Below are 23348 nucleotides of genomic sequence, written 5' to 3' on the forward strand. Positions count from 1 at the left end.
TATATAAGTAAAATGGAAAGAATAGGTGATTCCAAGATAAAATATATTCTCCTGAATGTTTAGGAATTAGTGAGATACCTTGTTTTTCTTCTTAGCTCTTCAATTTCTTAATAATCTATTAGGAGTAAGAGTAAAAAGAATTTCTTCCATAATTTTAGACATTCATGCTGATAATAACTTTTGAACATAATTTACCTTTTTAGGAGGTTTGTCATTCCAAACATCCTCCATGTTATATAGGTCATCGGCACCAAAGTTATCTAAACCACCCATGTGGTTCTTATTTAGTTCATGTAGCATATCTTCAGTGAGAGCAGCAGGTTGTTTTGCTTTAGCATTCTTATGGCGATTTACAAGCTATAAAAGAAATTATTAGGAGGAAAATTAATAATTCCATATGGATATTGAAATGGAAAAAGAAGCTAAATGTCATAATGCACTTCATATGATAAATTCAGAGATAACAGGGTATAATATGGTGCCTTCAAACTAATAATGAGGTCACCTAATTTTAGTTTGCAAGGGCTAGTAGCATTTATTAGCATTTATATTGTAATGGAACATTCATTTTATTTTCATCCTACAAATTTCAACAAGGGCAGGGTTATGTTTTCCTGCTATTAAACATCTGTGAAAAAACTAGAAGGTCCTTTGGATTTCTCTCATCTAGGAATAGTGTGATTATCTTCACCTCTATTGGCAGATGGGTTTTCAATGTTAGCTGTCAGCTATCAGCTGGCTGTATAACAAAACAATAGATAGATTTTTTGTTTCCATACTATCTAAGTTAAGTTGCTAACCTGCATGTAGACCCTTTTTTTAAAGTCTTGTTGAAGCACCTAATTGACATTAAACCCAGAAATAAACAAATATTTAAAGTTTAGTTCCATTGAACATAATTACCATAATCTTAAAACCCATTTTTTTTTGAGAAATTTCAAATAAATATTTATAATATATGAGAAAATATATTTTACTGCAAGGTTTAGGATAAAAAATTCATACTTACAACAGTAACCCCAAAAATTATAACAAACAGAAGAGAGGCCAACCCAATAACTATTACAGCAATAGCCCACTGAGGCAAAAGTTCATCTTCTTCAGCATAGCCAACAGTTGGTATTACTTGTTTTGGCAAGACTAAAAAAAAAAAATAAAAAAAATAATTACTAGATATCTTTAAAGTCATTCAGTATGAGCCTGAATATTTTGTGAAAATATAAAAATCTAGAATATTCATTTTAATTAAAGATAAAGAAAGAACTGTTTACATAAAAATGTAACTTAAAAATTATGGATTTAATGCTTATAAATCTTAAGTTAATATGATTTTATACTATTGTGATTAAGTAAGTGTAACTCTGTAACTTGAACAATAATTTGTATATTAAACGGTTAAGTTCTTTATAGATTTACTAAAAATAAATCTTAGGGATTAAGTTATTATTATATCATTTATCAAATTAATAATTTTTGTAATTATAAGATAATTCATTACTTGTTATAGTTATTTAAATAATTAAGTTTGTTCAATGACTGGATTCTTAAGACCCATACAAATAATGATTTTTAACACTAAGTAACATTGAAAATTAATCTGTTATGAGTTTGGTAAAAAAAAAAAAAAAGAGTAACTAAAAATTCATACCGATAAAGTCAGTGAAAGTTGGATCTATAAGAAATTTTCCAAGCTTATATTCAGTTCCATTTCCAGTTGGACTAGCCGTCAATGCAGCTTGATTGGCAGAGTACTTAGTCAAGCTATCGTGGAAGAGACGTTTCATTTCTGCAGTATTTACTGTACGCCCAAGCTCGCTAAGTTCTACAAAGTAGTCTACTAATACACTTCCCTCACTGTGAAATAATGAAAAATAAAAATATTAATGATTAATGGATTAAATTTTAAATTAATAAGCTATTAATAAATTATTACTAATAAAATTATGAACCATAAAATTAAAGAAAACTAAAATTATCACTTTATATCAGTCCTTGATTTCTGGATGTGCATCATTCAGTTTTCATGAAAATCTAAACATTTATGTTTAAAATGTAATAATGTTTTTGCGTGTTGATGCATTATTATTCTAAATAAAAATAATCAATTTAAACATATTTTAATCATACTTTTAATAAATTAACCATGAAAATTAAAAAAATTGGAGATCAACAGTTTAAGGATATCAATTTAGCTTGAATTATATTGGAAAATGCTTTTGAAGATTTTTACTTATTATTTTACTTACATGTGATTGAAAATGTTTTAATATTCATACTAAAACATAATATGGTAATAAGAAGTAAATAAAGGTAATAATTAATATTTTTTTAATAGGCTAGTTACAATTTAACACACTATTCATTAAAATCAATCAATGAGATTATCTTAGAATAAAAATAATTATGATGAAACTAATTATTTTAAAATTTGAGTGATTCATTTGCACTATAAAATTTTTTTCAGTGAGGTAATATTCATTTTTCTAGCAGAAGTTTCCTTTTTTATCTGTTTTTATTGTAAAATATCACATTCTGTCCCAAATAAGAACAATAATAACAGTGATAAAGGATTTCATTCACCTCATATTTGCAAGAAATATAAAAAATAAATAAATAATAGAAAAATTATGAATAGACAAGAAAATACATTTATAATTATAAATAATAACAAATATTAGTAATGATACCAATTAGTCCAAAAGTGCCAGTGCCTACCTAAAGTCATCGATGGTTATCTTCCTGTACCACTTACTCAAAGAATCAGAGCTACTGTAAACGGCTTCCAACTGTTAAAAAGAGAAACAATTTTTTATTAATACAGTGACATGAACAGTTTTCCATACTGTTTTAAAATAAATATTTTAAAATAAACTGATTAAACTACTTCACGATGATATATTTTTATAATTGAGAAGTATTCTATTGTAATTCAATATATACACTTTCGGAAAGTTATTACTGAAAAAATAATATGGGAGCGTCTCATGTAGATTAGTAAATTATTTAACTTAAAATGTTGATTTATAACATCATTTGACAATGGGAAATTTAAATTTCGAAATAAACTAAATAAGCTTTTAGTGTTGAATTTTAATTGGTAAAAAAAACTTTATTTTTCATAAGTTGGTATATTAAATTTTGATAAAAAAATTCCTCAAATATTTTTTTGAGACTAGAGAAGTAGCTATATAATCAAGGTATCAATATTCCTACCGATAGGATACTTTAACTGAAGTATCGATGCCCATTAGCATCAGATGAAAATTATCTATCCTTCCGGTACCGATACTTGTGAATTATACCAATTGATATCTATATAAAAGTCTTAGAGTCGAAAATAAGGCCATATATTGCATAATCTATTGTAATATAGATATAGTACCGGAATGAAAGTAGCCATCCGACGAGATGTATGGATAGCATATAATATCGGAAAGCTTTTGGTTGGAGTGTAGAGTTGATGTTACTTTCAGTTCGTTATGTAGAGGTTACAGATACAAAAATTCGTTATTCAAAAATAAATTGTTTTTCTGAGGTGATTTTTAAATTCATTGCATGATTTATTGTTTATGTAGATGTATAGTTTCCATCAAATGCCATTGCTAGTACAAGTGGATCTCAAAAATTCTTAACACGAGGAATTCGTTATATTGAGGGTTCACTGTATTACAATGTCCGATCAAGTTATAAGTTATGGCAATATGAATATAGATAGTAGCAACGAACGATCAAGGATAGTTATTCTGTAATTGTTCTTTATTATTTTAAGTTTTATTGCAAATGAATAAGAGATTTTCATGAAATTTATACGCAAGCTTAAATGTTTACACATTTATTAGGACATTTCCAGAAGATTAATTTTTATCAGAAGGATAATTGAAAAGAAAGGATCTGCTACTAATTAAAAGTTTTTTTATACAAATTAAAACAATTTGTCCGTAAGAAAATAATATTCAGAAGATTAAGGAAATAACTCCTCAAAGATTTATAAGAACAGGAGATCTTTGATAATTACTTACAAAGAAGAAAGAGTGAAGAAGAAGGTATCAGAACTCCTTTAGAGTAATTAGTTGGCTATTGTTAAAGATATGATTTGGAGCGAAGGCAAAGTATCGATTTCCAAAGGATAATCAATCCTATAACACTGAAAAGGGGGGGGGGTAAGGAAGGTATGGAAAACTTAGCCGAGTGTGAACTGAAGGTTAAATTAGAAAATGGCTTTCAAACCCTCTTCTGGCCTTTCTTCTTTTTCCCTCTTTTTTGTCAGGATTCTTTTAATCTCTCATTGGACGGGACAGTTTTATAAAGAGCGGATAAATGAGATCTCCAAAGGGTATCTCTTATTTTCCCCTCTATTTTTAGGGGTTAAAATAAAAAATAACTAGAGCAGGTAGGGGTCATTTTGTGCACTTTCATTACTCGAAACGTTTCATATAAGGATACCCAATATATTTTTTTCCCTGCAATCCGGCCGAACAAAATTATTCAACGTATTTTATGTGTAAATTTCAAAAGGATTCGAGAGGTCTAATAATGAATCTTCAATACGGCTTCACTTTAATGTGATTAAAAAACATCAAGTTATCATGTTTTGTTATTAACTGAACAAAGTTAAACAACAAAGTTACACTGTTGTTACAGTTAAACAAAGTTAACTGAAGTTTTGAAAGTTTTTACTGTTGAGTAAAAACCATTGTTGTTTCTTTTTTTCAAATCAGTTTCCAATTAAATATTTTTAGTTAAATTTGAATAACGTCATTGGATGTTGAAATAAACTAAAAATGAACATGAATTGTAATTTTAAGTCTTTTCCGTATTGAAACTAAGAAATTATATACATTTTTTGATATTTATTATTCAATTAAAAGAAATTATTCCCATATTGGCTTTTGATCGAGTCTGGCACTCGGGACTGCTTTACAAACTACGTAAATTCCTACCTCCCTCTTACTTTCTCATCACCCATTCCTTTCTCACTGATAGATTATTACAAGTAAACCACAATAGTTCCTATTCATCTCTCTATTCTCAGTTCGCTGGTGTTTCTCGGTTCTTTTCTGGTAGTATCCTCGATCCCATCATCTACACTGTCTATCCAGCTGGCATCCCAACCAATCCTAACACTATCCTCACCACTTATGCCGAAGACACGTGCTCGCATTTAATAATAACTCTTTAATTGCATCCCAAACTCTCCAATCCCATATCACAGCCCTCGAAGATTGGTGGATTAAAATAAATCCCAACAAATCCCATCAAATCACCTTTATCCTTCATCGTAAACCTACCGACTGCCCTACATTATCCTTTAATAATATTACTCTTACTCCTGTCGAACAGATCCGCTACCTTGGACTACATCTGGACAAACCACTTAGAATCCTCACACAAGACTGAAAAGACAGGAAACTGCACGTCGATTCCGACTCTTACAGTACTTAGTTGACAAACGGTATAAGCTTTCAATTTATTACAAAAAACTGATCTACATGACTATAACAAGGCGAATCTGGATATACGGAGTTGAGCTTCGAGGCTCCACTAAACCTTCGAATTCCTCTCGTATCCAATCCTTACAATCCAAAATCCTGAATGCTCCTTACTTTGTCACAAATAAAATCATACATAAAGACCTTAATGTTCCAAATATAACCGATCCAGCCCGAATCAGGTATCATTCTTTCCATTATGAACTCCCTAACCATTCAAACCCACTAGTTCTAACCTTGCTTTCTCTCCCATTCCTGAAAAGAAGATGGCCACGAGATCTGTTTATGTAAAAACCTCATTAGAATGTATCTAAATCAATGGGTAATTTCTCTACACGCCTGTAACACTCCATAATAACATAAATCAAATTTACTAAATGTAATTATGTACAGTTGTGAATTCCAATAAAGATAATAAAAAAAAATCGCTGTTAAGATGAAACGGCGCTGAGGGATCACAAAATCAAATGATGGAGTTTATTTAAGTAAGGGAACTATCAAATTCGATAAATATATATTCGATGGGATATAGATGTTTTTGGTTTAATGAGTTCTTGTTAAACAATGGGTTCTGTCTGTAACGACCATCTACCCCGGTGCATTTTCTTTCTGGAAATTTCACGATTAATATGAAATTAAAATAACAATTGGCTAAATTAACAATTCTTAAGGTTTTGTCGAGAAACAATTCAGTAGTTTTGAAGGACAAAAAATTGAAAAATAGGAGGCAAGGACAAATAACAAAATTTATGTGATTTAAATCACTTCTTTTCTTTTTATTGAAGGGATTTTAAAACGTGTTTATGAAGTGAGATTTTAAATTAATATTTTATTTTATATTAGGGATTAACAATACCATAAGTTCATTTAACATGGGTAGAGAAAGTAAAATTACTGTCAACTGTTTTTTTTTTGCACTTCTTATTTATTTTATATTGGATCAATAATTGATTACAAAACATCAAGAATATTAAAATTTTGGTTTTAGTTCGTCGGACTAGAGCTGATTAAAGTGCATATACAGCAAATGGATAACGGAATCTGACAGGGCAATTTGTCTATTCAACAGAAGGTAGCAAGCACACCAGGATCACTGAACGAACCAAAATCATTGTCACTAAACAGCTAACCGCTTGCTAATTGGACACAAATGATGTCAGTTGTCATTTATTTGTCAGTTGACTTTGCCCTTTAGAGAAGTAATTAGAAGGGTGAGGTCTGATGTTAATTAAGCAATGTCTCACAGTTTCCAGCCCTAGACCTGTCTCGGATATGGTAGGGCACATACCGAAGTGTGAGGTTTTTTTTTGTCTATTTAAATTAGGATACCTCTGTCAACGGGGTTTCTTTTCCAATGAACAATTTATAAAAAATTCTCTCTCTAACGAAAATAGGTGTTTTATTTTAGAGCCATTATATACTGTCCAGCTTATTAAAAGAGCCGTATCTTCATAAAAAGTAATATTCGGGATTTTTATATCACCGTAATTTAGAAAACTTGTTATTTATTCTGGATTTTCTCTTTAAAAATTTTTATGAATTGTTATTTATTGTAAATCCGTTAAAAATGCAATTGTCTCATTTTTATTGTTTTGCTATACAGTATGTATATTAAAGTACAATAGGAAAGAAACAATATTTGCGCTACAAGATAATAAACTAATGTGTAAACAGTAAAAATAAAATATAAAAACTTTGAAGGGCAAATTTAATGAAAAACAAAGAAAAAAAGAAAAGTGAAAACGTTAATGTGATTACTTAGAAAGAAGGCTTTGTTTACGACGGTAATTCTGGAGTTACTGTCGGCAGTGCGAGACGTGTTCTCAACGAGAGATCGTAAAATTATTACTGCTTTATGAGTACTCAAACCGTCAAGTGACAGCTTGTAACTCCCGCAGTTCTTAACTTGAGGGTATCGACACTATTCGCTTATACAAAACAAAACATAAAAACTAGTGGTTTGTACTATTAATAATATTAAACTAGTAATAATGTAATATTTTGTAGATGGTCAAGATCAGAGATTCTTGAACTTCTTTGATTTTCATGTGCAGGGGTCTCGTTAAATATTTTTTAAATATATGGCTCGCTGACCCATGAATAAAAAAAAAGAATATACGTATAGTCCAATAAAATATTTTTTAATTTTTACAAACAATTAAGTATTCAGAAAATATCACATTACATGTAATCTTTAAATTTAAATAATAATTTTAGTTAGTGGATGCATGTGCTTTGCATGAACTAGTTCTTTAATGTTTGACATTGTTTTTAATAGTGTAACTCTCATTTCATTTGTCGTTTCGAGGCTTTTTCTTCAAAGTAAGGAGTAGGGGTATTCATGATATTGTGTTAAATGTAAAATGTTTTACCATGTTAAATGTTATAAGTAGAGCATTGTGAGGAGCCCTATTTAAAGTCATGTTAAATGGTTAATGCATAAGAGCTCCTGGAGAATTTTCTGAGCAACTTGTTTAGTAACCTTTCGTTCCAAAACTTCATGTTATTGTTTACTTCTAAGTTTTGATTACAGTAATTTATTACAACATGCCTGAAACAAGTGAAAAGTAGAAGTGTAAAAGTTTGGCTACTGATCGTCTTTTTTACAAAGTCCAAAACACAAGACAAAAGAAAAAACAACAAAACAAAACGCAAACTACGAGTAAGTAACCTAACGCGATAACAAACAAAACGGTGACATGCTCAGCTGGTTTGTTGCGTATCGCCAATCTCCATTTAACAGACCTGAGTAACTGATTCTCAACCATGTTATATGTTATATTATGCTATAAAAGAAGTAAATATTTCTCCATTTAACATAACTTTTTCCATTTAACACACTTTAACATGTTAAACTAAAGATCATGAATACCCCTATTGTAGAAAAAACCAACTCACACTTAGTCTAAGTGTGGTGGGGTAACAACGGAGTTTAGTCATTTATATTATGTAATAAAATTGCGTTCGTTTTCCATTGTCCTACCGAAACGGTCAAAGCGGTTTCCTCGGACTAGATTAACAAATAGACCGAAATGTTGTCCTAAATACAGCGATAACGGAATAAGAAGTATTAAGTCTCGCGAAATTAATATTTTCTTTTTATCATCTTTTATTTCATTTATCTACGTTTCCAAACCTTTTCCCCATCACCAGGATTACAATAACTTGTCTTTTGTTTCCTTGTTAAAGTAAGACAAGTTACTAAGCAAGGTTAGAACGTAACTACGACAAAATATAATTATGTGGATAATCGACGAGGAGATTAAAGAAAAGATATAGGATTACTATCCTGGTAGTAGGAAATAGAACCCCAAACATCCACAGATGAATAAAAAACTTAGGTATAAAAATAAAGAATATGTTTCACAAGAATTAATATATTAGAAAAACACTCTTATGGACACACTATTAAGAAATAACATAATAAAACTATTTATCCTCAGCCCAGATTTAAATTATATAAGGATAATAAATTTTGGATTCCTAATCAGAATGACGCGTAGAAAATGCAAATTATTTTTTTTAGCCATGAAGTGAAAAAAAAAAAAAATATTTTAGATAACTTAAAACTGACAAGGAATAATTAAAAAACGAAACCTTGTTTTTACAGGGTTCAACGGTACTTACGGGCCAAAGTAGCAAATTTTATCTATCATGCCACAGGGAAGCGCATAAACCCATTACTAAATTTGATGGGAAATAATTAATATTTAAAATAATGCTACGAAAAAAAAATTAAATTTAAAAATAATAGTGTCAAACTGAGGTAATATTTTGTAACTGCACCTTCGATAGCCAAATAATATTAATTATTAACGCCAACTGGTAATAACATACATATATTATCAAAATATAATGAGATGAGAAGGCAAGAGGTAAAAGTGATAATTGTGTGAATAAGAAGTTTCTTACTACCCATCTTTACTTGAACCAAATTTACATTTCAGTATAGACAGAATTATGAAGTTTTCAATAATTATTAGATAGTATAGCAAATTTGTCAAAACTAATGCATAAATTTGGTTCTTGAACGGACATATAGCATAAAAAATCTGTAATTATTCACATATAGAGGTTCTCACTTATTCATATATAATTCTATGTCAATTACATATTCGTTCATAATTCAATGATTAACGTTCGATCATAATTAATTCATATAATTCATAGTTCAAATCCATCAATGATAAAAAAACAAGCTATTGTGCAGCAAACTATTTGGCGAATGTTACTAATGACGAAAGGTATTGACGAGTTCAGAATATCGGAAATTTCAAAAAGTTAGTTTCTACATATCATAAGGTCAGAAGTGATCATTTTTTTTTGTCGATTATAAAGATTCATTATTGAATATAATAGCCAAATCAATTCACCAAATAATAAATTTTATTTTTTTACAATACTAGGAGTGTAGGAATAATAATATACTTGAGAAGTGACCCTATAAAGACGTTAATATATGTTTAACTAAACAATCAGTCGAAATACAAAGATACACGTTCGATATATGTTATGTGCAAGTATGGACTAGTTTCGATGTGGTATATTTTGTAAGGGTACACACTAGAAGGATTTATAATAAATCATTACATGCAGTTAGATATTGGGCGATCATTTAAAGGACAGTCGGTCATTTACCTGGTTGGATACTTCATTGGCCAGCTGCTGCCACTCGATAGTGTTGTGGTCGAGGAGTTCAGGAACCCACTTGACTCCACCGACAAGCCTGATGGTGGCTGCCATGTCACAGTCCTTGGTGCAGATGCCGGGTGTTGTGGGTCTTGGAGTGGTCGTTGTTGTAGTTGTTGTGGTTGTCGTAGTGGTAGTGCTTGTAGCCTCGGTGGTGCTGGTAGCAGCGGCTGCCTTCGCGGCGGCCAGGATCTTCTCAACCGAGATGGGCGTGGTCGAAGGTGTAGGCCATCCAGTGAATTCAGTTGTAGCCCTTAAAAAGAGGTAAATTATAATTAGCAAAGAGTAACCGCAATGATTCTGATAATTTGGAAAAAGAAAGGTATTTTCGAATTAATTTTATACGAATATTCAGAATATGATTGCTTAAAACATTCCAATAAAAGGTTTCTCTGCTGAAGGCAAATAAAATGTACGCCAGTTTGCAGGTAACTTGTTACTAAACGTCTCTTACAAGAACTGCATCGGTAGAATTAGGCTTTCAAAAAATCATAGCGAATTGCTTCCTCCTAAGCTTAATTTTTATAATTAAATTAACAACAAATATATGTATATGGGCCATTCTCACGGAAAGCCACATTTTTGGATATGAAATTTCAAAAAATTAAAAATGCTGCAAACAATCTGAAACCTGGCAATACTCCACAGATCCCTTTTACCACGGTTGAAGCCTATTTTTTATTAATCAAACTAGAACGTATACAGGTAAATTATAATTTCTAAATTTCACTTAGCAAAACAGTAAATAGAACAAAAGATTTTACCGCTCAGATAAAAATTATGTTTATTTATTTATTTTTTATTCAAACATGTCCAAACCGGAACAACAATATATTTCAAGATAAAACACCCAAGAAAATAAAGGAAATTTTGTGAGGTTCAGTGAGATTTGAGACCTAAAATTTTAGGTTTGTTAAAATGAAAATATGAAGGTTATAATTTAAAATAAAAAAAAAAATCCTTACAAATTATTATTGCCTCCCCAGTCATCCCCCATCCATAAGTGGAAGAAGAATGGGCGGGACTGGCACGGAATTAGTATTTCTCTGTTTTTCTTAACTTTCTTAATACCAATCCTTCTGATTATTAAAACCTATTGTATGTCATCACCCAAACTACAATGTAGAAAAGATTGGTAACTAACACGTACCCCTTAATAGCAAATTTAATTAGACAATAACAGACAATCATGTTAGTAAACATTTGATTCCACACTGCCTTAATAGTGTAAGCTACTAGAATGAACTGGCAGATGTTTTACATAGCTGAGATCAACGGGGAATCAAAGGAGTAAATAAAAATGGTGCGAAAAACTAATGTGCCCGCTGAAATTCAAGAAACATCGTGTACAGTTGAAACAAGCAAGAGGCCTGGACAGAGAGATTTGTTACTAAATTTTCAAGAGAAATTCGCTTAAAATTTAGAAAACAACTGAGACCGGGTCTCTAAAGAAATATACTTGGGTAGTAAGAGCGCAACCTTTAGATTCGCCTCACCTGGGCACGAATAATGACGAGTTGACTGTTCAATTTTTATTCTATTTAAAAAATGAATTAAGCGGAAAAATGAAAACCTTTTTAAGATCAATTCACATACAATAGTGAAAGATTTTTCAAATCCAAAAATTAAAATGTGACCTGAAAAATGCTCATGACATCAAATTGTTGTTTTGTGGCAGATCGACCCATAATATATATTTCTGTACAAACGAAAACGAAAACAAAAAACTAGCACAATGTTTATATTGTGCATGTTTGTAGGCGCATATTGTTATAAAAATACTATTCAGAAATTTCTGTGTAAAGCGATATTTACTGACTATTTCATTTTGGAATTCTTGGACCAAATACTTCTAGATAGATCGTGTGATGTTCAGTTTAATTTGAATAAGATTAATGCCGGTTCAATTACATTTGTTTATACTAACTAAATTTTTCTGAGGGTAAATATCGAACTGAAATGGATCGAATTGAATAGCTATCAAGATAAAAAAAATTGTATTTACTTTAACTTAAATCTGAGGAATAGAATTATTGAATGATACGAACCTGGTAGGCCATCCTTTCTGTATCTTAGGCTTGATAGGTGCTAGACCACCACCAGATTTCGTCCTGGCAGCTCCTGGTTTCCTGTTGCCACCTGGTCTCGTAGGGAAGACGACTTTTCCTGGAGCAGCTGTTGTAGTTGCTTCTTCTGTACTTGAGATTTCCTGACTAGTGGCAGTCTTCTCCTCTGTTCCTGTTGCGTTAGGTTTGAAATTGGGTGGTAACAAGCTAGATACGTCTTTAAATTCAACTTTCTTCAGCAGTGAATCAAGAATTGTTTTTGAATCATTTGACTCTTCTTCTCTAGGTTTGAATCCAGGAGGCAGGAGATCAGAGGGCGTGTCGAATTTCACTTTAGGAAGTGAAGGCCTTGTTTTAGGCTTTGCCGTAGAATAACCTGGTGGTAAAAACTTGCTTACATCCTCAACTTTGATCTTAGGTTTTTCAGCAGTTTGCGATCCAGGAGTGTAACCAGGAGGAAGAAGAGAGCTTACGTCGTCGAAGGTGATCTTGGTGAAGAGGCTATCAATTTCTTTAGGTTTTTCGGATGATGAAGGAGACTCTTTGCTATCTTTCTTAAAGCCTGGTGGTAAGAGGGCAGGGTTGATTTCTTGGTATTGTAGTTTGTTTTTGGAAGAACTTCCAGTAGATCTAGCGTTACCTTCTCTACTTTTTTCTTTTTCGGAGCGGGTTTGGTCTTTTTGCATTTGCTCCTGAGGTTTGAAACCAGGATTTCTAGCTTTGAAACCAGGTGGGAGAAGTCCCGAGAGATCATCGAACTGTATACTATCGATGATGGATTTCTTCGGTTTAATGGTAGTTCGTTTTGCAGCTGGAACAAACTTGCGCACAAAAGAGGTTTCAGAGTGATCTTCTGTCGTAGAAGAAGGAGTAGTTGTTTTTGAAGTTGTTGGTTTGGTGGTAGTCGTAGTAGTGGGTGCTGGAGTTGTAGTTGTAGTCGTAGTCGTAGTGGTGGTAGTGACCATCGTTTTATTTTCCGATAACATATCAGGGATCTCCAGTTCGATCTTATTTCCACCAGGCCTCAACCCCCCGTTCAGGATACCACTCGATAACTCCGATTGGACTCTGTCCAATTTATCTATGATACTCTCTGTGGACACCGGTTTAGGCGACATGGATTCTTGAGGTATATCAACTGGTTTTTCAGTAGTTAGTTCTTCTTGGTCTCTGTTTGTAGTCTTTTCAACATTGCCACTAGACGTGAGTGGCTTCTGAATTTCTTCCTGTTTCACTACTCCTGGCAAAAACCTTGCACCTGACACACTTCGGCTTGTCTGTACGGAAGCTACTATTACCCAACTTTCAGTCGTTTGTCCAGCGTCAGGGTCCTCCTTTGGAGCCGTAACTTGATTACTTACTACCGATTTGATAGTCGTGGTTGTAGGCATCTCTGTAGTCGTTGTGGTAGTAGTGGGAGTAGTCGTTGTGGTTCTTGTAGTCCTGAATGTAATCGGCCTTTGAGTGGTTCGTTGAGTTGGGGCTTCAGTAGTCGTTGTAGTAGTTGTAGTTGTTGTAACGGCTGGCTTTATTGTAGGAGCAGGAGGAATAACTTCAATTTTGTCAACGTTAGTCTCGGGACCAGGAAGCAAAATGCGTGGATGGTGTATCGAAATGTTTCTCAGATTGAAGTCAGGTTTAACTAGGGCTGCAGGAGTTTCATCAAATGTTTCTATAGTTTCACCCGGCTCCTCAGATAAAATGTACTCCATGTCATACTCATTATCAGCAGACGTATCGTATAAGACATCAGGTGACGGGGTGGTCGTAGTCGTAGTAGTTGTCGTTGTGGTGCTTATACGAACAATATCTTCTTGTGGACGGAATCTTCCTCGTTGTCGAGGGGAGTAAGTAGAGGGCGGTGCATACGTAGTAGGCTTGATTCTCAGGTCTGACCTTGGTGGAGCCTTATAACGCGAGCGGTTTCTCGTAGATGGTTCTTCTGTTGTGGCAACTGGCCTTCTTGCTGGGGGTGGACCTCTCGTTACCTTTCTTTCAAAATCGTGGAAGAAAGGAGTCGAACTCGGAAAAGGTTGTGCAGTTGTTTCATCTGGTCTTTTAACTTTCTTGTCATTTCCTTTCCACCGATTACTGTCGAGTTGGTCGACAATACCTTGGGGATGTTCACCACTGAATTGGTTAGTATTCGTTCGTACTTTGTCGTCATAGTCGTAGTTTTGCAGTTCTAGAGAAGGAGATATTTCGTAGGGAAACCTCTGTGTCTGTGGGTGGAAGGGCTGAGGAAGATGCTGGTTGGTGTGGAAATTATTCCTCAGGTAGGGATCATACTGCGGGGGCAGCTGGTAGGGGGATGGCTGGAATTCTGCATCTTGGTAAGATTGTGCAGGTGCTGGAGTACCTCGGTACGCGGCAGCAGAAGGAAAAAAGTTGGAGAAGTGTTGTCCAGCTCTTTGTTGGGGCTGGAAATCTACGTACGTATGCCCCGTTCCAGTGCTGCTATAATAGTAGTTTTGACCTGCAACAGATAACAAAAAAATTAGTTTTTTTTATGAATTTTAGTAGCAAGTAAGAGATAAATGAAGAATAAATTAATACCAGTAATGTGAAATTAATTATTCACTAATGAAAAAAAGTATACATCTAATATACAAAATAATTTCTGAAAAATGAAATTCGCTTTGAATGTCTTTATTAAGATTATTTGTGTTGTAATTACGTGAATCTGTAATTTAGCTTCAGCAGTTTGTTTATGGACTAACTTAATAATTGTTCTCAATGAAGATACTCGTTCGATTCCAACATTATTGTTGGATATGACAGCCAATCATAAGCTTATGTGAAATTCAGCTCAAGCTTTCCCTTCATTAAGATATTTCCTTTCTCCACCAAAAGCTTTTTATACGCCCTCAAAGATGTCGATATTGGCTTCCCTCGGCCGGGCTACAAGGGAGTTCTGATTAGTCCGATATCAATAGTAGCTAATTAGGAAGGAAAACGTGACGAGGAACCAAATGACACACAACAGATGCAAATTGGAGGAATTATGAAACAGAATTATTATGAAACAGTGACGATAAGAAGAAATGAAAATATACAAAAAATAATGTAATTTTATCATTATGGTTTAACATTGTTTAGTAAATTATTTACATAATTATAGCAAAATAGTTGATCATCGATGAAATGTAGGAGGTAAAATTGGATATAAGGTGAGAATTAATAATCTAATTTAAGCCCCGAAGGAGGACTATGGAATAGGCCAAAACGTCAGCGGACATAAACAATTAAACATTGTTTAATGCGCACTTCATTTTTCATCACATCCTTAACCATTATATTTTAGATTCAATTTTACTTTCATTTCAATAAATCTATTTTATTTGAAATAAGAAATTTGACATAAATGTTTTCGTAAGCGTTTACAAAAATAATATTTTAATATCTTCATCTGTACATTTTTTGTTATTATTCTGTAAGAGGAAATAAAAAGTAAATTTTATTTATTCTGAGACCCTTTTTGTATCTTGTTATACAATATTTTTATTTAAAGTTCTAGCGGTTTTGAGTTTTGGCAGTGGTCGGTGAAAGATTATTTAGTTATATCTCTACCCTTTTGAACCCTGCTCTACCCCTCACACGTGGGGATAGAGTGGGCTCAGGGATTGTGTAAATATTGTATATTAGAGTGTAAATGTGACTAGAGACTATATTATTTTATTTATTTTTCATATTGATAGTTTGATTATGTTCATTTTGTTTATATTTCTGTTTGTATATATTTTAAGAGAGTAATTTTTTTATTTTTTTTATTTTATTTTTATTTTAGTATGTATGAGATCATTCATCACTATTAGCTATTGCCCACAACTGTGTGCCAGATTGTAAGATCTATCAATGAATAAAAAGTATTAAAAAAAAAAAAAAATCTGTACCAGACTTTCGAGTTCGGTAAAAATTTTATAATAATAATAAGTATTGGAATGGATGGAGTGTAACTCAGGAAGATTTTTGTCGCTAACTTTGCCATTCGCGATTCATATCATCATTAGTACATATAACATTTCATAAAAATTATTCAATAGGAGAATGAAAGGCTTCAATAAATAGGAGAACAACATTTCATTTATTTCACTTATTATCAATATCAAAAATCAATCTGAGCCCTAGAAGAGTGTATATGTATTGAATCGAGTATAGAATTATAAGTATATGGATTTTATTCATGTATTTATTTCCTATAATTTAGAATAAATATTTATTAGCTTCTTTTTGTTATTAAGCTTAGAGGTATTTAAAAGAGATAGAATTTCGATGCGAAATCTAAGACGACAAAGGGCATCGTGGACCGATTGGTGAGCTGAAATAGAATTATCGTGGTACACGCATGAGTAGCTGTCAATTGGAGAGTACTCCCAGCTAGGGTTCGATAGGAGCCCATCGCTTCAGCTCTCAAATTGACGGATGGCTTCCAGCGACTGGAGTCTCCTACTTCCGAGGAGATTGAAAGCCTGATTTATCTATTCTAAATTATTTATCAATCTATTCATCTTCTTTTTTCCGGGACAATTGTAATTTGTAATATGCTATATAAAAAAATACAGTAGGGTTTCCGATTACATTAGTACATAAATACAGACATAGTGTAAGAGATACTAATCCAGAAATAAGTGGGATGAATCGAGCAGGAGTTGTAGATGAGACCGTCTCATATATCAACTTAACAGCGCGGTAACTCAACGTCTAAGTAAACCTAAACAACACCCCAGGCTCAAACGTTGCCTCGGTTTAATAGGTTAAAAGGGACGCAATATTATCACCTCATACTTTGCTTTCCTATTATTATTTTTACTAAAAATAGAAAAATGAGACAAATATTTTTAAAAAAGAAACTAAATATATAATTAGGTCCTCTTTGGATGGTCTTAAATGACTTCATTCTTTCAAATGGAAATTCATAACTTCCTACAATAATACTGGTTACTTATTAACAATTTATATTTAAAAACATTAACGAAAATTGATATAAAACTGTAAATGAAAATTTGTTGAATGTGGTGAATAAGATGGAAAAAAAAATCGATGGTCATTTTTAAATGCTTTGGATTACTTAGAGTACCAAAAATGGTTAGAGTTTGAAATTCACATAGTTGGAGTGGTATCTATTTTTGATTACCTGTCTTGATTTAAAAAAAAATAATAATGAAACAATAGTAAACATTTGCTATTTTATTTTACAAATGCCATAAAATAATAATAATTAGTATTAAATTTTGGTTACAATTAAATAATGTTTATAAATTTGAATGTGATCTTTATATTTATGGATAAATTTGGAGCAGAGAGTTGACCCCTTTTAAAAATTTCTACAATATCCTCTGATTGGCCTCCTTTTTTCTAGTTTGACTAGACTAAGTAATAATTAAATTATAATTAATTATTTTATTTTATTATTACTTCAAATATCATGATGAAAATTCTTGAGACCCAATTTTGTGTATAGATCCAATTGAATGTCGAGTATGTATATTAACCCCCCTGAACTTAAAGAATGTTATTCACTAATATCAGGTGGTACAATGAGTTGGAATGCTTAATTGTAATGAAAAGATTATCTTTAACTTTTACCATACCATTAAAATAATGGTAATAAATTCATAAATATTATCTGACTGAGGGTGAGACTCCTTAAGTTTAATTTGACCGCACCCGGACCAAATTCCATTTATAAATATTATCTGTCATTCTATTCAAATGACGAATATTTTTCATGGAGACCACTCTTCCTTATGTTCCCAGTTACTCCTCTACATGTTACTTCTCGACTTGCAAGGGACCCCATGACATGCCCCAGCATAGGGATGTATGCTCGTCACGAAACTCGTTTCCACCATTCCTTGACACAAGCTATTGAACTCCTGGTGCCTGTGGCAGCGCGCTCACGGGCCTTCTAACGTTTAATATTGCCTTATAACGTTTTTTTCATCATTGATAACACGATAAACGAAATGTCTTCATCATAGAAGATCCTTAAAATTGTATCATTTGTTATCATCAAATTCAATTTTTACAGCAAGGCACAATTTCTGAATATTTTTATTTCAAGTTTTAAAGTTAAGTTAGTACCACCAATGGGTGCTTCCTTCCCAAGAATTTCAAGTGTATATGAAACATACAACATATTTACTTATTGTATTATTTTGTACAGTTGTAAATTACATTAAATAAATAAATAAAAATAAAATTAAGTTAATAATAAATTATGACAAACTAAACATATTTGTCGAATCATTTTTTTTTTATATACAATATATTTAGTAATAAATATCCAATTTATCAGTTCAATGCAGGAAACCGATATTTTCTTGTATCAGATCAAAACCATCCATTCATTGCTGCTATGAACAAGTTTATGACTAGTGCAATTTTACGACTTAGCAACTTCATTATAAATTTTCCCCTTGAGTTGGTATCACAGTTATAAAATAAACAAATATTCTACGGAATGTTTCTTTTTGCAACATACAAACGAAAAATTTGAATAAATAGAATACGAATTCTAAAGAAATGCTTTTTTTTATGCTTACTTCCAGTATAAGGAGAGAAATAAACGTCTTTGCAGGCGAGTAAGGGTTATTTCTCATGTGGAAGGAACGGTTTTTTTTTTACTCTTCGCTTTATGTTCTTGTTTTTCTCCTTTCTTACCAGCGTTTCTCGAGTAAGTACATGACGCCTCTTCAGTATTTCAGAACATTTCCGCATTTCATTGTCAGCACTCGAGTATAGTACTGTTGCTTTTATTATCATGAGAGTTATGGTACAGTTCAAGAGGAATATACGTAATACGATCATTTAGGGAAATATTTATTCTACAATGACTTTAAAATATTTGAGTTACAATGAATGTTTAAAGTATACCTGGAAATACCAAGCGTGTATTTCAATTTTCAAAAAAACAAAACAAAAAAAAAACCAATCAGTGGAGAATTGCAATTCTTTTCTGATACGTGGTTTCCTAAAATTTGTTTAAAACTTTCATATTTTCCTTTATTTTAATAAAAATGACAACTGCCTTTTACATAATCCAATCTAGTAATTTTAATTACATCAGTGGACGAAATATCTGGTGCGTCAAGCAATAAACTAAAAATAAAACAAAGAAAACAAACAATAAAATATCACTCACACAGCATTCCTAGGTACAATACAATAATTACTTGCTGTATCTTCGCTAATATTGGTTCAATTAACATCCTTGTTGGGTATTTAATTATATTTCAGATGAGCCTCTAGAATGTTTCGAAAGATATATAATATTGGAGACATATAATATTAAAAATTTTTTTAATTCATATCTTTGCTACGAAACTATTGTTAAGAATAAATACATGAAAAAAAAAATCTCTCTCAAAATATATATAAACAGAAGGAAAAAAAAGAACAGAATAAAATTGTGTACATTAAAAAAAAAACAAAAATAATATAAAATCAAAAATAATCATTAGTTTTTTACACTCTTATATACAATTAAAAAATAATTTCATGAAAACTTACTCTTATACTTTTGAAAACATGAGTTCAATATGCCGTATATTTGCTAATAATTGTCCGATTTCGATGTTTTTAATTTGTTTTACAGGGAATTTAATTGCTTTTCAAATAACAGCTATAGTCCATTCTCATTTCAAGTTCTTTGAAGGGAAGACTTAAGACAGACTTTATCAAATTCATTAGTTCTATTGCGCATCGTCTATCTCCTACTGAGTATTTACTAATTTATTTACTATTTATTTAGATAATAACCCGATTTAGATAAAATATGTAGTTTTTTTTGCCCTCACTTTTCTAAGACACCAACTAAAGTTCATGTAGAGAGGTAAATACGTTAAAAACTAGTTAATTAATTATCCATAATGGACGAAAAAAATGGAAATGTTAATAAATTAATAAAAATAATTTTATAGTATAAAAAGTAACTTTTTTCAATATATTGTTTAGGCTTGTTTAAAATTATATATTTTTTTCTAGCAAACTGAAAATCCAAGACTAAAGGAAAGTAAGTGCTTGTACTATTTATTTTGCTTCAAATCAAAGTATTATCATACGTCTCATTACCTTGATAGTTCCTTAATATGACAAAGTGAATAAAATTTCAATAGCCGAAGGTGTTATTCATATCTTTGGTAAATCGTTCATTACAATGAAATTAAAATTTTAATAAATGTAATTAAAAAATATAATAAAAAAAACTGAGATCCTTAGACGGATTAACGAACCGAGGATTCGAAAATTTAATGCATTTCCCCTACTTTAAGAAGTTGAGGACGTAATATGAGTTTTGGGCATTGGGTATGAGAATGTATGAAGATGGTGGAGGGATAGCGGGCATTGGACAAACCAAACAGACAGGGCGCACGCTTGGTCGAGTGTTGACAACAGCCTCAGGACTCGACCAGACAAACATCAATAATAGCTCCAATGGCCCGAAGATATCCTCTTCTAGTCTACCGATCGGCTACCGCTCCAAGATATCGACTACTATCTGGTCCATTATTGAAGTCTAAAAATCGGGTCATAGATTTCTGCTTAAAGAGGACTTCTAATGGGGTAATTGAATCATGGACCGATTTTTGTACAATTACGTTGTATGCCACAAATTTTAAACACATTGTATTGTTTTTTTATTTTAATATGTACAATATACAATTACTTAATAAAAAAGATAGTTTATAAGTCAAATAGTATGATAATATTTTTGAAAATATACGAAATAAGAATCCGACATTATTTGGCCTATCCAAGATAATTTTTAAATGTGAAAAATAACCTACAATCTTATTCCAGCTCATGATCAATTTTAGGAATTGTGTAATGATAAGATGATAAGATATTATTTTGATTCGACTTGTAATTCAGAATATAAAATTAGATTTATGACCAAAATATCCGTAATCCATTTACAATACATACAATACAATACACCATACAATGTTTTGAATTTTAATTTATTTTTATATATTTTTTTTTTTGCTTTCACATTCTGTGAACCAACTCTGATCCAAGAAAATAACAGAGGTCAAAGGAGAAGGTGCCGGCTCAATTTCTCTATTAATAAAGTTCTAGTCTGGTTAGCCAGAAACATAAGAAAACCAACATTCTAAAAGGCATAAATAAAAAAATAATTTTCTGTTTTTTGCTGACCGTCCATCTTCTCCAATCATTTTAAAAGGTTAAATGAAACAATTATACGGGATATAACAGTAGTATTCGACTAAAACATTTTCAGGGAATGTAGTACTGAAAATGTTGCGGAAGATGTTATTGCCTAAAATAGATGATTTATAATTTTTTGTTCCAATGATTCAGACATTCCAATAGTTTTGGACAAGGCAAATTAAATGAAAATTAAAGGAAACTTATATTACATATTTAAGATGGATATATGCCTGGGATGTTACAGCGGCTTTTTCAGTTAAGGTGAGTGATCTTTAATGCTACTTTATGGAATAGATTTTCTCAAATATCGCTCTAACTATTTTGATTAAACATGGCAAATCAATATAATATTTAGTTGTTTTTTTTTGTTATATGGATAGGTCTTATCCTCAATGATATAGTCCAACAGGGCTTAAATGCGAATTTTTCAAAAACACCTTCCCCTAAAGTACCTTATATTTTGTTTTTTGAAATAATTAACAATCTTGCAATGAACAATTAATAAATATAAACTATGAAAGGACTTGATAATGAACTTAATCAGACAAGAGAAAAGACGTGTGGCGCGCCCCGCAATTTTTTTTTTTAAGCATCCTATTTTAATTCACTAATATATAAAAATTGTTAAGAAAAAGCAATTAGTATATCATAAAATATTTCCAATTTATATATATATATATATATATATTTTAAAGCATAGCATCCTTGCATAAAATATTTCTTCAGGCAAGATTAAATCGGCTGAAACTTGAGAAGAGTGAGTGATGAAATCTTCGTGAAATCTGGAGGAGCGCTCTAGGCTCAACCCTTGAAAAGTTGGGCTTGGAGGAGGAAGTACGGTGCATAAAAGAGCAGACAGTTGGTGGGAGGGTCTTCTCTGCTTTAATAATTAATAAAACCCTGAGAAAAATTCTGAAAAGTTTTGATAGAATAATTAATGAACCAATTAGTTGAATAAATTAGCTAATTCCATAAAAAAAAGTAGTTCTGCTGCTGCTGAATTCTATGTGGAATATAATTTATTATTAAAAAAAAAACAGCTAATTAAATCAGAACTAAATTTTTAATTTGAACTTTCCGATTCTATTGGCTCTTCTATGCTAATTCAACCTTATATTCGCAGCTATAAATTGACATTTACATTACAAATGTATTTTTATAACAAAATAAAAAAAAAATTACCTTTTATTTAAAATATTCAAATGGTGAATAATTATATTCTTGAGTTTTATAACATAACTAACACAGGGCATGAAATAATTTGTATTTTATTATTATTCTTTAATTTGTACACACCTCATACCAACCAAATTCTCAAAATTCCATATAAACCTTTCCAACCATCCTAATCCTTTGGTTCAAATCTTATCTAGTTCCACCCATCCCTACAGACCACCTAGAAGGTTGAAACGGCAGTGGGCCAAGAGACTTATTAAAATAAAAATGGACAATTGGAGTTCTGGCAATGGTTAGATTCTCCACTCAAGTTAAATGTTTACGGCTTTAGCGCACTTGCTCAGCCTCCACTGACTACCTACCAGTGATGCGACGAGAGGGATGTGCTGGGATCTTTTGAGCTCAGTTCTACCCCTCACACGTGGGGGGTAGAGTGGGCTCAGAGATCCTCAGGTCGATAGTGTAAATATTGTAAATTAGAGTGTAAATGTGACTAGAGACTATATTATTTTATCATTATGTTATTTTATTTATTTATTTTTCATAGACATAGTTTGATTATGTTAATTTTGTTTATTCTTCTGTTTGTATATATTTTAAGAGAGTTTTTTTTTTCATTTATTTATTTTAGTATGTATGAGATCATTCATCACTATTACCTATTGCCCACAACTGTGTGGCAGATTGTAATATCTATCAATAAATAAAAAGTATTTAAAAAAAAAAAATTTACACAATCTTCAATGCTGCTTAA

The 23348-nt window shown here is 31.6% G+C and overlaps 1 protein-coding gene across 1 annotated transcript in view; it reads right to left on the reverse strand.

Moving 5' to 3' along the window:
• LOC106689588 (mucin-2) overlaps positions 1–14720 on the reverse strand; it is a gene marked incomplete at its 5' end in the record, with an annotated part of 16689 nt that extends 1969 nt beyond the window's left edge. Inside the window, 6 exon segments of the mRNA XM_014434642.3 lie at positions 196–357; positions 1010–1140; positions 1649–1854; positions 2716–2786; positions 10128–10431; positions 12227–14720. Of these exon segments, the coding sequence (XP_014290128.3) occupies positions 196–357; positions 1010–1140; positions 1649–1854; positions 2716–2786; positions 10128–10431; positions 12227–14720 (3368 nt within the window).
• Positions 14721–23348: the final 8628 nt, after the last annotated feature.

The sequence above is a fragment of the Halyomorpha halys genome, unplaced genomic scaffold, assembly GCF_000696795.3.
Source record: "Halyomorpha halys isolate HHAL.00 unplaced genomic scaffold, Hhal_1.1 Scaffold1401.1, whole genome shotgun sequence".
NCBI classification, from domain to species: Eukaryota; Metazoa; Arthropoda; class Insecta; order Hemiptera; family Pentatomidae; genus Halyomorpha; species Halyomorpha halys.